Below are 14,699 nucleotides of genomic sequence, written 5' to 3'. Positions count from 1 at the left end.
TTCTTTGAACTGAAATTACGATACTATACTACGATTACTATAAAAATAAATAAAAATTACTTCTTAAAAGTTTCATGGAGCATATCTTCACAAATACAGTAAAAAATGTCATTAAGTTCAAATGCACAGTACATTTACTTTCCCACATCTCATGGAGCAAAAGAAAAAAAAAAGGACATGTTGTATGGGGCAGTGGTAGTGTAAGTAAAGCAAGATGTACTTTTTAGGATACCTCTTTTATCTGGTCATATAAAGATAATGTACCCACCCAATAACGTGAGGGGTAACATCCCATTTACAATCTGATACCATTTTTTATTTCATTGCATACATTTTACCTACTCAATATAACTTAAATCTTACATAGTGGATTGTTATAAGGATAAAGGGCATTTTGTGAACTGTAAAATACATTCATTTCATATCCAGCCGTAGGGTCCGTTGTATATAAGTAAAACTAAAGTAGCCTTTAGGGAAAAAATGGAAAAATACATATTACACATTTTCTACATAGTGCATTTTTGGCAGCTCAACACATTAATTTAACTAATTTATGTCAGCAATAATAGATTTTTATTAATGATTTTTGCTAGTAAAACTTCGTGTCATTTTATAATTTATGTAGATAACATAAATACAGTAAACAAAAATCTAATTTCTAATTTTGAAGAAAGTATTTGTGAACTAGTTAAAAGAAAACAACTTACTGCTACAGTCCTTCAATTGCACTACCAGCTAACCTGATTTAACATCATTTAACCCGGATTTAACAAACCAGGCGCTGGATGATAATAACTCTAGTCTCATACAAGGAGAGTTGCGCCATAATATCAAAGATATCACTCCGTTGTATGTGTGTTTATTCCAATATTAGTGTTTTACTAAGTAAATAAACACGTACTGTTAATTTTAGTGTTAATCTACAGCTCTGGAAAAAATAAGAGACCTCTTAAAAATCATGAGTTTCATTACATTTTATCAAATTGAAAACCTAATATAATTGAAATATAATCAAGAGGAAGATGGATCAAACCAAGCTGAACTGCTTGAATTTTTGCATCAGGGGTGACATAAAGTTATCCAAAAGCAGTGTGTAGGACTGGTGGTGGAGGAGAACATGATGCCGAGATGCATGAAAAACTGTGATTAAAAAACCAGGGTTATTCCACCAAATATTAATTTCTGAACTCTTAAAACTTTATGAATATGAACTTTTTTCTTTGCATTATTTGAGGTCTGAAAGCTCTGCATCTTTTTTGTAATTTCAGTCATTTCTCATTTTCTGCAAATAAATGCTCTAAATGAGAATATTTTTATTTGAAATGTGGGAGAAATGTTGTTTGTAGTTTATAGAATAAAACAATAATGTTCATTTTACTCAAACATAAACCTATAAATAGCAAAATCAGAGAAACTGATTCCGAAACTAAAGTGACTAACATTTAACAATAGCATTTTCACACGGATTTACTGGATGTTAAAGTTCAAAACAAGAGGCTGTAAAGTATGAAATTTGTTGTAAAAAAAAGGCAACTGCAGATACTTCCAAATATACAAGAGTGATGTCATACTGACAAACTTTCTTTTTTTGGTATATTTATAATTTAATCACAGTTTGAACCGTTTTATTTCAGATCTGGGTTTATATTTTAGATACAATACAATTAAAATAAAGAGGAACAATTGAAAAATCAAATATATACAATTAACCCCTTCTTCAGTTGTAATCAATCAGCCAAGATGTTAAGTATATTAAGTTTGATTCTATAATTTTGTGACCAACATAGAAACGAATCATACAATCATGTAAATATGTATATGTAAAACACATTTAAAATATAATGCAAATATTTTTTTATTTTAAAATGCATTTCAACCAATTGCAGCATAATATGGAAATATACATTTTTGGCTACGTGTTTTTTCTGACAGAGATTTGGGCTGTTTTCTGAACTTCTCCACATACCACATTAAGTATTACGCTAAAACATTCCTTTAATGATCACAGTGCTTTGCGGAAACGTTCTCCTTTCTTCCACGAACTTCTAGCGCCCCCTAGTGTCTCAAACAAAGAATGGCAACAACGAAAACTTGTCAAAACAGAGCAGTAGGATACAGTACATTCTACTTGAGTAAAATATCTGCAACTTTTATGAGCACGTGATCAGAAATTTGATAGATTAGGCTTTTTGGAAAGCGGTCTGACTAAAATTAAATGCTAAATCTTTAAGTCAAAAGTTTTAACAGAAGAATAGCAGAATGAACAAAAACACATAAATTAGGAGCTAAATGTAATTTTACAAAAAAAACAACACATATATCCTAATAAAATATATGTTACAAACTCTATAAGCTTCTTGCAATCTTAGATAGATAGATACTTTATTAATCCCCAATGGGGAAATTCAATCATTATATACTATTATATTAAACTAATAATAAAATTAAGTATTAGTTGATATAAAGTTCATACCTTAAGCAAGATTTCTATTTTATTTACAGCTTTAAAATAAACAGAAAAGTAGGCAATTCTTGTTTGCTTTTTTTATGTCTATTCATTGCTTTTTTATTGTCTATAATTTTTTTCAGCAATGTTTAGATCAATCAGTTATATTACTTAAAACCATTCTATTTTTTGCTTCTTTAATCAATCAGACTTGTTTTCAAAATGTAATCAAGAGGGAGATGGATGATCACAAGTCATTAAGCAAAGCTGAAATGCTTAAATCTTTGTGCCAGGAAAATAAGGCACAATGTCACCCAAAAGCAATGTGTAAGACTAGTGGAGGAGAGCATGCAGGAGTTAAGGCATTATTATTGCTGTTTCTAAATGAATATGAACTTGTTTTCTTTGCATTATTTGAGGTCTGAAAGCTCTGCATCTTTTTTTTTTATTTCAGCCATTTCTCATTTTTTGCAAATAAATGCTCTAAATGATATGAATGATATTTTATTTGGAATTTAAAAGAAATAGTAGTTTATAGAATAAAACAACAATGTTCATTTTACTCAAACATAAACCTATAATTAGTAAAATCAGTAAAGTGTAATATTTCAAGATCTACATCAAATGCCTATATTTAACATAAGCAATATTTTAAATAAACAATGGACATTTTGGTTTGTATAGCAAAGTGTTATTTAAAAATAAAACAAAAACATGGTTAATTTAAACAAATATATGTTTATCAGCAATTAACATTTAATTGTCACAACGATGTGCTGAACCATCTTCTACACTGTATCAAAATGTCTTGATGAATGGACCAATAAAAATCCACAAAATTGACCTGAAATAAACTTTTACATTGACTTCCATTAAAAGTTAAGAAAGTTTTCTCTCTCTACTGTAAATGTTTGATGTTATTTGACAGCAACGATTCATTCTTTAAAACTTTTATTTTGTCATTTGGCTACAATGGATGAAACAACACAACACAAATTGAAGACATTCTTTAGATAGATTTTTTTTTAATTGAAAATCAGCAAATTTCCCACATCGAATGTCAATAGAAAAACAAAAGTGCTGTTATTAAATATAATGCCCAATTATTCAGTGATTTTGGCTGCGACAGATCATCACTGGCTGTAGATGATTCAGTGGAAACAATGATCACAGACAGCAGTAAATTCACACTGAGCTGAATTAGTGCTTAAGACCTAAATCTGCTAATATTAACGTTGCGTACCAAGTAATACCATTGGATTTCTTAGTAACGTTCTAACAGACAGCATCGAAACATCTAACATCATCGGCAACAACAACAAAACAGAAAAAAAGAAAAATGCAAAATCACAAAAAACTAACAACAGACGATTTGATTAAGGAAATAAATAACCTTTTCTTTTTTTATTATTATTATTCGGAAGCATGTTTCATGTAAACAGTGGTAAAACTGGTACGAAGCGCCACTGAAATCACAAAGCAGGCCAGAGACAGAATCCACAGTCCGTATTTTTCAATCTGAATCAGCCTGGATCCACTTCGCTTCCAGTATACGTGTTTCTATATATATATACCAGGACCATTGCTGGACTTCAGTAGTTTGACACAAACAAGTGCAAGAAAATAAAGACAGTGACCCAGGTGAGGAACATGGGTTCAATTCCAGTTTCTGACTGCACACCTTTAAAAAAGTGAAAAAGTCATTATTTGAGATGGACAAAGTGCTACTTGCTGCTGTAAATATGGCCCCACTGTTCCTCATACCATAATTTTAACTCATTCAAATGTACATCTTTACCTTCATCTGCTTATTGATGCCCCCTACACAATGTGCTAAAGGATAAATGAGGAATGTTTCCGATCATGCCCCCTGTTGCCCACTAGGTGGCGTCAGAACCCCAGTAAAGAAGGGACTGGATGGTCATTGAGGTCTTTATGGCTATGGCTGAGTAGTGTGGGCTCCTTAAATAACTGTAGTGTTCTGTTTCAGTTTTAAATCGAGGTCTAGATCAACATAAATAACATAAACTCACGTACTCGCACATAAATAAAATAAAATAAAAATAATAAACTACAGTACCTTCATCTATAAGTGTAGGAGGAAGCTGGTATAAACTGTCCACTCTCTAATCTGTTATCTTGTCTAATCTGGAGAGATTGAAGCTGCAGTCAGGAATTGGCATGTTTTTTAAGTGATGTATCAGAAGAACCACTTTGTTCATAGAAAGAAGAACCATGTTTTTTATAAAGATCTGGGAGTTTGTGAGTTTTGTGATGCTCATTGCTATCTTAAAAACGTAGGTTCAAGGCATAAAAGTAGACTGTTGACGTGGTTTAAAATAGCATTGGAGTTTACGAATATATCTACGTAGACGGATGGTGTGTTCAGGTAAATTTCTGGCATGTTGCTATCTTGGCGGCGTAAAACACAAAACAGTGCACCACTGACTGGTTAAAACCCTGACAACAGTCAACAGTCAGACGTTCATACCTATCTTAGCTAAGCAGGTGCCTCACGTACAGCAATGCTTTTTACATACATACACACATGGACATGCCACAGTGCACAAACCCTTAGTAACTTTCATCGACAATAAATCCGTAAATGTAAATGTATCTCCACAGGTCAGCGCAAAAGTGCTGCACCGTTAAAATAGCAATCCTTCAAAGTCAGAGAACACCTGGCTCTTAAAGAGAATGGCAAGTGACACACATCCATGATTAATTAAGAGAATTAGTACATGCATGCCTTTGGTGCGTTTTGAGTCGTGTAAGGTGTACTTTTCCCATCGTTACGATAGCAAAGACAAACTGACTAAAATGCCCTAAATCAATAGAACGACAAAACAGGGCTTTTCATGTTTCGTCACATTCAGTCATCTCTATGATAAACATGGTTCTTCACTGAAAGAAAAAAGAATCAAAAATGTGTAAAAGTGTTTTTTCTAAGTCCATCACTCAAAGAAACATTTGAAAAGCCTTAAATTTCAAGAATGTAAGACTGTAAAATAAAGAATACACAGTGTTTCTTTGCTTTGCTGTTGTTTTGGGGCCATTCCTGACTTTCATGATTGCTGACCAATTACAGGACATTCAGACAGTCCTGATCAACTGGTGAGTTGCTGAGTTTACTGCAGGAAAGCTGCATTTGAATGTCTTAAAAATCCAAAAAGTAATTGATACAAGTGGTAAGTTCAGGCTTACAAGTTCCACGTTACCTAATGTCACCTTAGTTTAGCAGCTGTGGCAAATCAGCAGCCAGTACATTCAGTGTATATTGCCTGAAAAACGATGTACCAAAGGAAAATACACTGGTGTTCAAAAAGAATTGCCCAAAAGTATCTGATACTCCCAAAATACACAAAAATACACAAAAAACATACAATTAAGTGTTTGCCCTCAACTGACTAAATAATGGCTACTCTTTTTGAGTAGCAGTGTATATTTTGTAGGCACTCACGTAGTAAAGAAATGTAACATTAGGCCTTCGACTTCATAAATAAGCAGGTCACTCCAGAAAACTTTATAACCAACAATAAATTAACATTAATAACTGTTCTGCTGTAATGCGAATGTTATTGGTCCATTATAGTGGATCTACACCATCCAGAAATAGCATTAAACCACTGACATCTGTCGAAGGGTGGGATGTATATAGTATTAGGCAGTAAGTGAACAGTCAGTTTTTGAATTCATCTATTAGAAGCCATAAAATGGGCAATATTAAGGATTTGAGCTGGGTTCTTTTGCAAAACATGGAAGTTCTACCTCACAGGTTACACTCTTAAAGGATCTGCTGCTGATATCTTGATGTCAGATTCCATAGAACACCTTCAGAGGTCTGGTGGAGTCCATGAAAAAATGGGTCACAAAGCTGTTTTGATAATATGGCAGCAACCTAAACTACCTAAAATTAGGGAGGTGGTTTTAATGTTATTGCTGATTAGTGTATACACATTCACTTGCACGTGCAATACTTTCAAATGAGAATTTTCCCACTCAAGTTCACGAGACCTGTCCGAATGCCCCATAAAACATATATCATATTTTTTGCACTATAAGGTGCACTTCAAATGCTTTAATTTTTCTGAAAAAAATCATCAGTGTGCTTTGTAATCTAGTGTGCTTTATGTATAAATTCTACCAGTCAGGTATTAAGGAGCAGTAAAGCCTCCAGTTTAGTTCTCCAGCACAGAAACTGGAGCAGTATTAGCATTAGCTGCTAACCGCGCTAAGCGCTAGCTCTTTTCACATTCAGAGGTAAGCATTTCGAACTGCATCTTGCATGTTTACAGTGTTAAAACAAGCTATGTGGGACAAACCGCTAGCTAATATCACCCTGGCTTACTGGAACACCCAGGGTTCCTCAGTGTAGCGCTGTCGGGTTAGCCGGTTAGCCGCTAATGCTAATTCTCCAGCTTTAGTGTAAATCCCTAAATCTAAGCTTACTGTAAATAAACGGAAGCGCTTTACTCACCCAAATAAACAGTTCTCAGGAGAGAAATCTATGCAGATTAACATCCCGCGCACGTTTAACTTGTCTGAACTGTTTTTATAAGAATTACAGTTTTGTTTACTTAGCTTAGCTTAGCTTTACAGGTCTCGCCACCCAGGGAATTTAGAAGGAAAACATGGCGAGCCACCTGTTCCTACTAATAGTTCATAGGGTACCACTTTAAAATAAGGCTTCTTAATAAATTGTTTATCAAGGCGTTTATATAATGGTTATAAATTCATTTACAAATACTTTAAAAACATTAATAAATAGTTATAACACATAAATAGAAAGAACAGCAGTGAAAATAACATTTTAACATATCTAATAAATAATATAGAAAGTCAGATTAGTAATTTAATATGTTTTCATAGTTAAATGAATAAAGTTATTAACAGAAATGTTGATGCTGAATGATAAGAAAAAGTAAGATTTTAGTTTTAACAGTATAAAACGAATGTAGAATCACTATTTGGTACACGACAGGCCACTGTTGCTCTTTTTTTATCTGTTGTAACTGCTTATTAATGGATTAATAGTTCATAACCAAATTAATAACCAATTATAAACGCCTTTGTAAACTATTTATAAACCCTTTATAAAGGAGCCTTATTTTAAAGTGGCATGAAATGCGCCTTATAATCTGATGCGCTTTATGTATAAAAAAAAATATTAGACCAGAAAATAGATGTTGTCAAATGTATTGATTGTGAGCCTTATAATCCAGTGCGCCTTATAGTGCGAAAAATATGGTATATTTTCAGGTGCAGCCACTCTCCCAGATATACTGTATATTTCAGACCTGTTAATGTCCTGTGGTCCAGTTTCCACCACATCAGTCCCTGTAATCAAGTACCATATTCTCTAGTAAGTACCGTAAAAAAAAAGTACCATTCTTTACTGGCCACAGAAGGGAGGAGCCAAAATGCCACCCAAAGTAACATAAACACAAACATGGCAACCACAGAAGAATGGAGTGTGCTTGTGAAAACAAGTGTGCATTAATTCACTTATTGCTCTCGTTTGCTCTTCTCTTCTCGTCCTCGGCCTGTCATGGCCAGATGTCGCTGAGGGGCATCTTGGGAACGTGGACGTGCATCTCCACAGGGTGCTCCTGGAGGTGGTCCCGTCTGTAGGTTATGGTCTTCTCACTGGTGGTGGGTGCGTACGATGGGCTCTGCGTTGTTTAATAATTTAAGGACACATAAAAAACATATAAACTGATTTACTTGTTTGTACCACATTTTTACTTTACTAAATCTGCACAATAGTGTCTTATGTTTACACTGTTTTTTATTGTTTTATCGGTTCTGATACATCAGCTCACAGACGCAGCCTTGCGCTGATCCACATCACCCTAGGAGTGATGAGGGGGAAGAGCGCCATCTACTGTACCCACCCAGAGAGAGCAAGTCCAATTGTGCTCTCTCGGGGCTCCGGCAGCTGATGGCAAGCTACATGAGCGGGATTCGAATCAGCGATCTCTCTACTTTAAACTAAACTTTTATATGAGTAGATAATAAATGAATGAAAGAGATTAGGGGTGTGCCAAAACATATCGTATCATACGCAATAATATCCCCAAAATATTTTAATATTGTGAACAATATTATATCCTGCAATATCGTATTATTACTGATATTATTTTAGGGCCATATCACCCACAGCTAAAAGGGATAAATGTAAATATCAGTATTTAAACTGAATAAGGGTATTACAGGGGTTGGACAATGAAACTGAAACACCGGGTTTTAGAGCACAATAATTTATTGTGGTGACGGACAGTTCTGGTGGAAACAGGAGAGTTGAGGTGTACATTGAATTCTGTCATGATTGGAGCAGCCGTGGTTTTATGTTTTTTATTGGATACATTCCGGGTTAGCACCTGAACATCCCTTTCAGACAGCTTCCTCTTACAGCATCCACAGTTAATCCTGTTGGATGTGGTTGGTCCTTCTTGGTGGTATGCGGACATTACCCTGGATACCGTGGCTCTTGATGCATCACAAAGACTTGCTGTCTTGGTCACAGATGCTCCAGCAAGACGTGCACCAACAATTTGTCCTCTTTTGAACTCTGGTATGTCACCCATAATGTTATAGTGTGTATTGCAATATTTTGAGCAAAACTGTGCTCTTACCCTGCTAATTGAATCTTTACACTCTTCACACTCTTCACGCTCTTACTGGTGCAATAATGTGCAATTAATGAAGATTGGCCACCAGGCTGCACTAATTTAGCCATGAAACCTAAAATCTCACACTAAAATGATGACAGGTGTTTCAGTTTCAGTTTCATTGTCCAACCCCTGTATTTTTAATATGTTGTATAGTTGTAGTAGGGAAGCACCATGCAGTCATTTGGAATTTGTTCCACAAGCTAAGCTGATGTAACTGAATAATAAGTCTGGAATTTATGGGGGATTTAAAGAAACGGTAATCATGATCTCATGCTATCATTAGCTAAGTGTTCCCCTTACTGACTCACACTGACTCTGAATATACATTACCTTATTACTGTCATCAAACTGCTCACTGCTTTCTTCCCCCAAGGTCCAGCTCTTGTTCCGGAGGAGCTGGCGGATGACGGCCAGGATGCCCAGGCCCAGCACTAGAGTGAGGAGGAAGATGCTGAGAAAGGTCTTGAAGTACCGCTGGCTTAACACACACTCTGTGGGAAATAAAAAAATGGAAAAAAAATAAGAGAGCGCTTAAAAATGATGAGTTTCCTTGATTTTACCAAATTGAAAACCTCTGGAATATAATCAAGAGGAAGATGGATGATCACAAGCCATCAAACCACCAAACTGAACTGCTTGAATTTTTGCACCAGGAGTAAAGCAGCATAAAGTTATCCAAAAGCAGTGTGTAAGACTGGTGGAGGAGAAGATGATGCCAAGATGCATGCATGATTAAAAACCACCAGGGTTATTCCACCAAATATTAATGTTTTGATGAACTCTTAAAACTTTATGGATATTTTTTTGCATTATTTGAGGTCTGAAAGCTCTGAAACTTTTTTTGTTATTTCAGCCATTTCTCATTTGCTGCAAATAAATGCTCTAAATATTTATATTTTAATTTGAACTATATTTTTATTTGGAATTTGGGAGAAATATTGTCTGTAGTTTAAATTAGTGTAATAATAAACTTATTGTTACTTAATTCCACTGATAATACACCATTTATAATACACCAATTAACATTACATAATTTTACAGTGCAATTAAGTTTTAATTAACAATAGTTTTGGCCAGGGCTAATGTACCAAATCGATTAGGCATGTGTGTCACTCATCATGCGCTCTGGCTTTGGCGGATTGCTATTTTAATGGCGCAGAACTTCTGCACTTCTCAGCAGAGGAAACTGACCTGCACTTTCATTTCTCTTTTACAGGAACAGCAATGTTCATTTATTGTGAAAAATTTAAATAAAGTAAATTTGGTTTTGCACACTGAGCAGTGTCAAAATAACAATGGACGTCTGATGGTTGACTGTTGTTAAGGTTTGAATCGGTCTGTGGCGCACCTGTGTTTTCCGCTGCTATGCATGCATCTATATAGTAAGTAATACATAAGTTCAGATCTGCATTACTTCTCATGTCCGTTTGCTATCACTTTTTATCACTAACAGTATTTCATAATCTTTCCCTTCGTTTTATCCTTCATGTTCTGTGTTCACCCACAAATTCGCTTACTCAAATGTCACAGCGACCGCACCCCACACCCCCGGTTTGAGTTTTGGAAACAGTGCAGGCCATTGTGTGTGTGTGTGTGCATCCCTGCTTCCCTCATCTTCACTCCCCTTGCCTTCCTCAGCGTCCTTTTCCTCATCTCCTCTGCCAGATTGCCATGGCTACTCTCTGAAACGTCAGTACAGCTCTTTAGCCTCTTTGTACTGGGAGTGGTGGCTCGGTTCCAGATCTACTGGATTTCACAAGCAGAAACACTCAGAGAACCACAGCTTCAGATCTGTAAAGCGGCTGGATCTTACTCCAGCACTCTCTCTCCAGCAGGAGGAGTCGAACAGCTGGATTTTAGCTCCATCCAGGCAGCTCTCAGCTCGGCACAAGGCCCACTAAGGCTGCGGGGCTTCGCTCTCCAGCTGCTGCTGCTGCTGATGTCTTCACTGAAGCTAGCATAAACATCTGCTTGATTAATGCCTTGTTTGTGAATGGGTGTTTTTTTTTTGTGCAGTTTTTTTGCATTCTTTTGTCTTTTATTGAAATAAACACGAGTACAGGTGCATCTTAGAAAATTCGAATAGCATCGAAAGGTTCATTTATTTCAGTAATTCAATTCAAAAAGTAAAACTTTTATATATGTATTATATAGGTGTTTTAAACACATAGCAGTGGAAAACTCAAGTGCGCCACTGACCGATTTAAACCTGAACAGCAGTCAATCATTAGGCGTCCATAATTATTTTGACAATGCTCAGTAATCAAAACCAAATTTACTTTATTTAAATTTTTCACAATAAATGAACATTGCTGATCCTATAAAAGAGAAATGAAAGTGCAGGTCAGTTTCCTCTGCTGACAAGTGCAGAAGTTTAGAAGCCATTAAAATAGCAATCCGCCAAAGCCAGAGCGCACCTTTTAACCATCCTGTTACGTTCATTTGTCAGGAACAGTAATGGGTCAATTTGTCTGCAAACAAAAAAAATCTTAGCAAGCACTGTTGCTATTTAAAAGATGCTAATGGAAAAAGTGAAAATAGGTTGCTGGTAGAGTGTAAGATAGCAATAAACAGTGTGTAAGATCTTGAGGATGTGTGACACGTGACCACAGCATCTCAACACTTGAATAGGTTGGTTATCTACAACAAGACAAAAGCAGGACCTGCCATTAAAGATGACCTGCTGCCATTCTGAGTCACTCCATGACAGTCTGGCACAAATACCCTCCAAGTTTCATTCCTATCGGTTGATTCCTTTTGGGTGCAACTACTGTTTTGACCATGAGTGTTTTTAAACACATGCAACTGAAGAAATTACTTTTAAAAATGCACTTAATGGATAAAAGATAGAACACTGTGTATTTAATTCCCTCAGTAAACAATGCAGTGATTGGTAATGATCGTAACCAGCAGCGTCTGGCCAAAATTGTCCATATGAACAGAAAAGCGACTCTGGTAGAAAATCACATCCACATTCAATGCAGCGCAGCATTTGTTAGCTTCTATGGGATTTGGCAAAAGTCATGGCACAGGTTCGAACCCCCGCTCATGCAGCTTTGCCATCAAGCTGCCGGTGCTCAGAAGGAGCACAATTGGCCCTGCTCCCTCCGGGTGGGTAGATGGCGCTCTCTCCCCACATCACTCCTAGGGTGATATGGATCTGCACAAGGCTGCATCTGTGAGCTGATGTATCAGAACCGAGTCGCTGCGCTTTCCTCCAAGCACGCTGTGATGCTGCTCGGCAATGCTGCTGCATCAGCAGCAGCTCAAAAAGAAGCGGTGGCTGACTTCACATGTATCGGAGGAGGCATGTGTTAGTCTTCACCCTCCTGGTGTGTTGGGACATTACTAGTGATGGCGGGAGTCCTAATGAGTGGGTTGGGTAATTGGCCGTGTAAATTGGGGAGAAAATGGGAAAAAATTGAAATAAAATTTCCATTTTTTCATCACACATGCATATAAACACCCCACCCCCGACAAATATGCATATTCTGTACCAACATCTCAGCTATATAGCAGCACATGAAGCAGCTCTGTGTTTGGCCAGAAGCTCTGAATGTGTGTGTGGGAGGAGAGAAAAAGAGAGTGTATGAAGCTCCGAGCCTCACCGGCATGTCTGCTAATGTGCAGCTGGGGTCCATGTGTTTCCAGCTCCATGTGGAATCTGAAGAAGCACTGCTCTCTGCTGTGGTACAAACAATACTTCCCTCTGACCAGCTCTGAACAACACAAAGCACAACAACACCAGTCTATTAAACACAGTGTTTAAGGGGTGTAATACTATATTGATATATTGAAGTATTGCAATATTGTGTTTTGCCATACTGTACTGATTTTCAAAAACAAATAATTGATTTTTAAGTATTAGTTTACATGTAAAGATTGGTGTTAGACAGCGATTAATTTCAAGACACAATAAAATGAGAGTAAAACTAATACAGAGTGACCCACTGTTCAGCCTAGCATTCACCCCAGATCAGTTTATAATTCAATGAAAGTCCTATGCTGGATTTGTTTCCAATTGTAAGCTATTTTATTGCTGCTACAAATCGAGAAATTAATTTTGGACACAGTGAGAAAATCTCTGTTGTTGTTAAAAATGTACTTTAGCCTTGTGCTGTATTTAGGTCTGTTTTGGCTGTTATGCTGCTTCATGATTAAAATAAGTACATATTTAAATTTTCAAATAGGATTTAGTTTATACTACAATATCACTTCTAGCTCTTGTTTACCAAAACTGCTAAAAATAAAACCTTTCTTTTTTTCCACCATTATGAAATTTAAAATGTAGCATAACAGGCTACCGTATTTTTCGCATTATAATGCACACCGGATTATAAGGCGCACTATGCGACACTAGTAAGGAACAGGGGTGTCGCCATGTTTCCATTCTAATTCAGCAGGTCTTGCAGCAGGGTGGTGAGACCTAAGATGTTAAGCAGCATTAGCGGATATCCGCTACCGCTAGACGCCCAACAGAGCTACACTGAGGAACCCTGAGTCTTTCGAAATGTGAATAGTGAATGCGCAGGCTACAGTTCAATCAAACGACAAAAGAGCTGTGGTTAGCCGCTAATGCTAATGCTGCTCCAGCCTCAATGTTGGAAAACTAAACTGAAACTCCTGTATAACTCTGTACTTCAGTGGAGTGTCTTTACTGCTCCTTAATACCTGACTCGTAGAATTAATACATAAGGTGCACTGATGCTTTATAGTGCATAAAATAAGGTATATTACAAATGGCTACTCAAATATACAACTCATCACTCAGAAAATCATCAACATACCAGTGATGTCATCAACATAAGCCACCAGTGAAGTGCAGCTTTTATTGCACTGCTGTGCTTCGTCCCGCCCAAAGCCTTTAGACACGTGGCAGGACACACAACTCCTGGGGTGGGAGGAGGAGGAGGAGGTGGAGGAGGAGGAGGAGGAGGGGGAGGAGAAAGACCCAGAAAAACACATAAAAACACAGAAAGAGAGAATAATAGAGATTCAGTCAGATAAAGAATAAATTCACAGCTACAGCAACAATATAATACATGAATTCAGGGCTGTTTACCAGTGTGATTGACAGGAGTTGGAGCAGGTGGGACACTTCTCACAGAAAGCCCCAGAATGCCGCGGGTCATCACACACACACTTGCCGCACACACACTTTCCCTGACCGCTGCACACCGAGCCGTCTCTGGACAGGCAGCTTTCTGACGACATCGGGCAGCCGCAGCTCTCACCAGACCAGCCAGGCTGGCACAAGCACTCCCCTGAGACACACTGACCATGACCTGTTACACACACACACACACACACACACTTCACAGGTTAGCTTCATGTGGTTAAGAAATATAACGTATTCTTTATAAGTAAACTTAATACAAATATATACAAAAAAGTAAAGAACTGTTGATTTGAATGTTAATACTGAAATTAAATGCAAGAATGTATCGTTGCTGTCCAATGAAAAACAAGTATCTCTATTTTTGTGCATTTATAGTTTACTACATCATTTGAACACACAAACTGTGCTTACACTGTGTCACTGTGTCTCGATGAACGGACCTATAGAAATTCTCCAAAAT

The 14,699-nt window shown here is 36.8% G+C and overlaps 1 protein-coding gene across 1 annotated transcript in view; it reads right to left on the bottom strand.

Annotated features, from left to right (window-relative positions):
- Positions 1–3,380: 3,380 nt before the first annotated feature.
- Positions 3,381–14,699, bottom strand: part of itgb8 (integrin, beta 8) — a 37,300-nt gene continuing 25,981 nt past the window's right edge. The window contains exons 12-16 of the mRNA XM_022668011.2: positions 14,183–14,405; positions 13,908–14,011; positions 12,729–12,839; positions 9,451–9,611; positions 3,381–8,118 (exon numbers count right to left, since the gene is read on the bottom strand). Coding sequence (XP_022523732.2) covers positions 7,993–8,118; positions 9,451–9,611; positions 12,729–12,839; positions 13,908–14,011; positions 14,183–14,405 — 725 coding nt within the window. The 3' untranslated portion in view covers positions 3,381–7,992. The remainder of the gene's footprint in view (positions 8,119–9,450; positions 9,612–12,728; positions 12,840–13,907; positions 14,012–14,182; positions 14,406–14,699) is intronic.

Source organism: Astyanax mexicanus, chromosome 3 (genome assembly GCF_023375975.1).
Source record: "Astyanax mexicanus isolate ESR-SI-001 chromosome 3, AstMex3_surface, whole genome shotgun sequence".
Classification (NCBI taxonomy): domain Eukaryota; kingdom Metazoa; phylum Chordata; class Actinopteri; order Characiformes; family Acestrorhamphidae; genus Astyanax; species Astyanax mexicanus.
The sequence above is the reverse complement of the archived record's forward strand: the minus strand, read 5'-3'. Positions and strand labels throughout refer to the sequence as shown.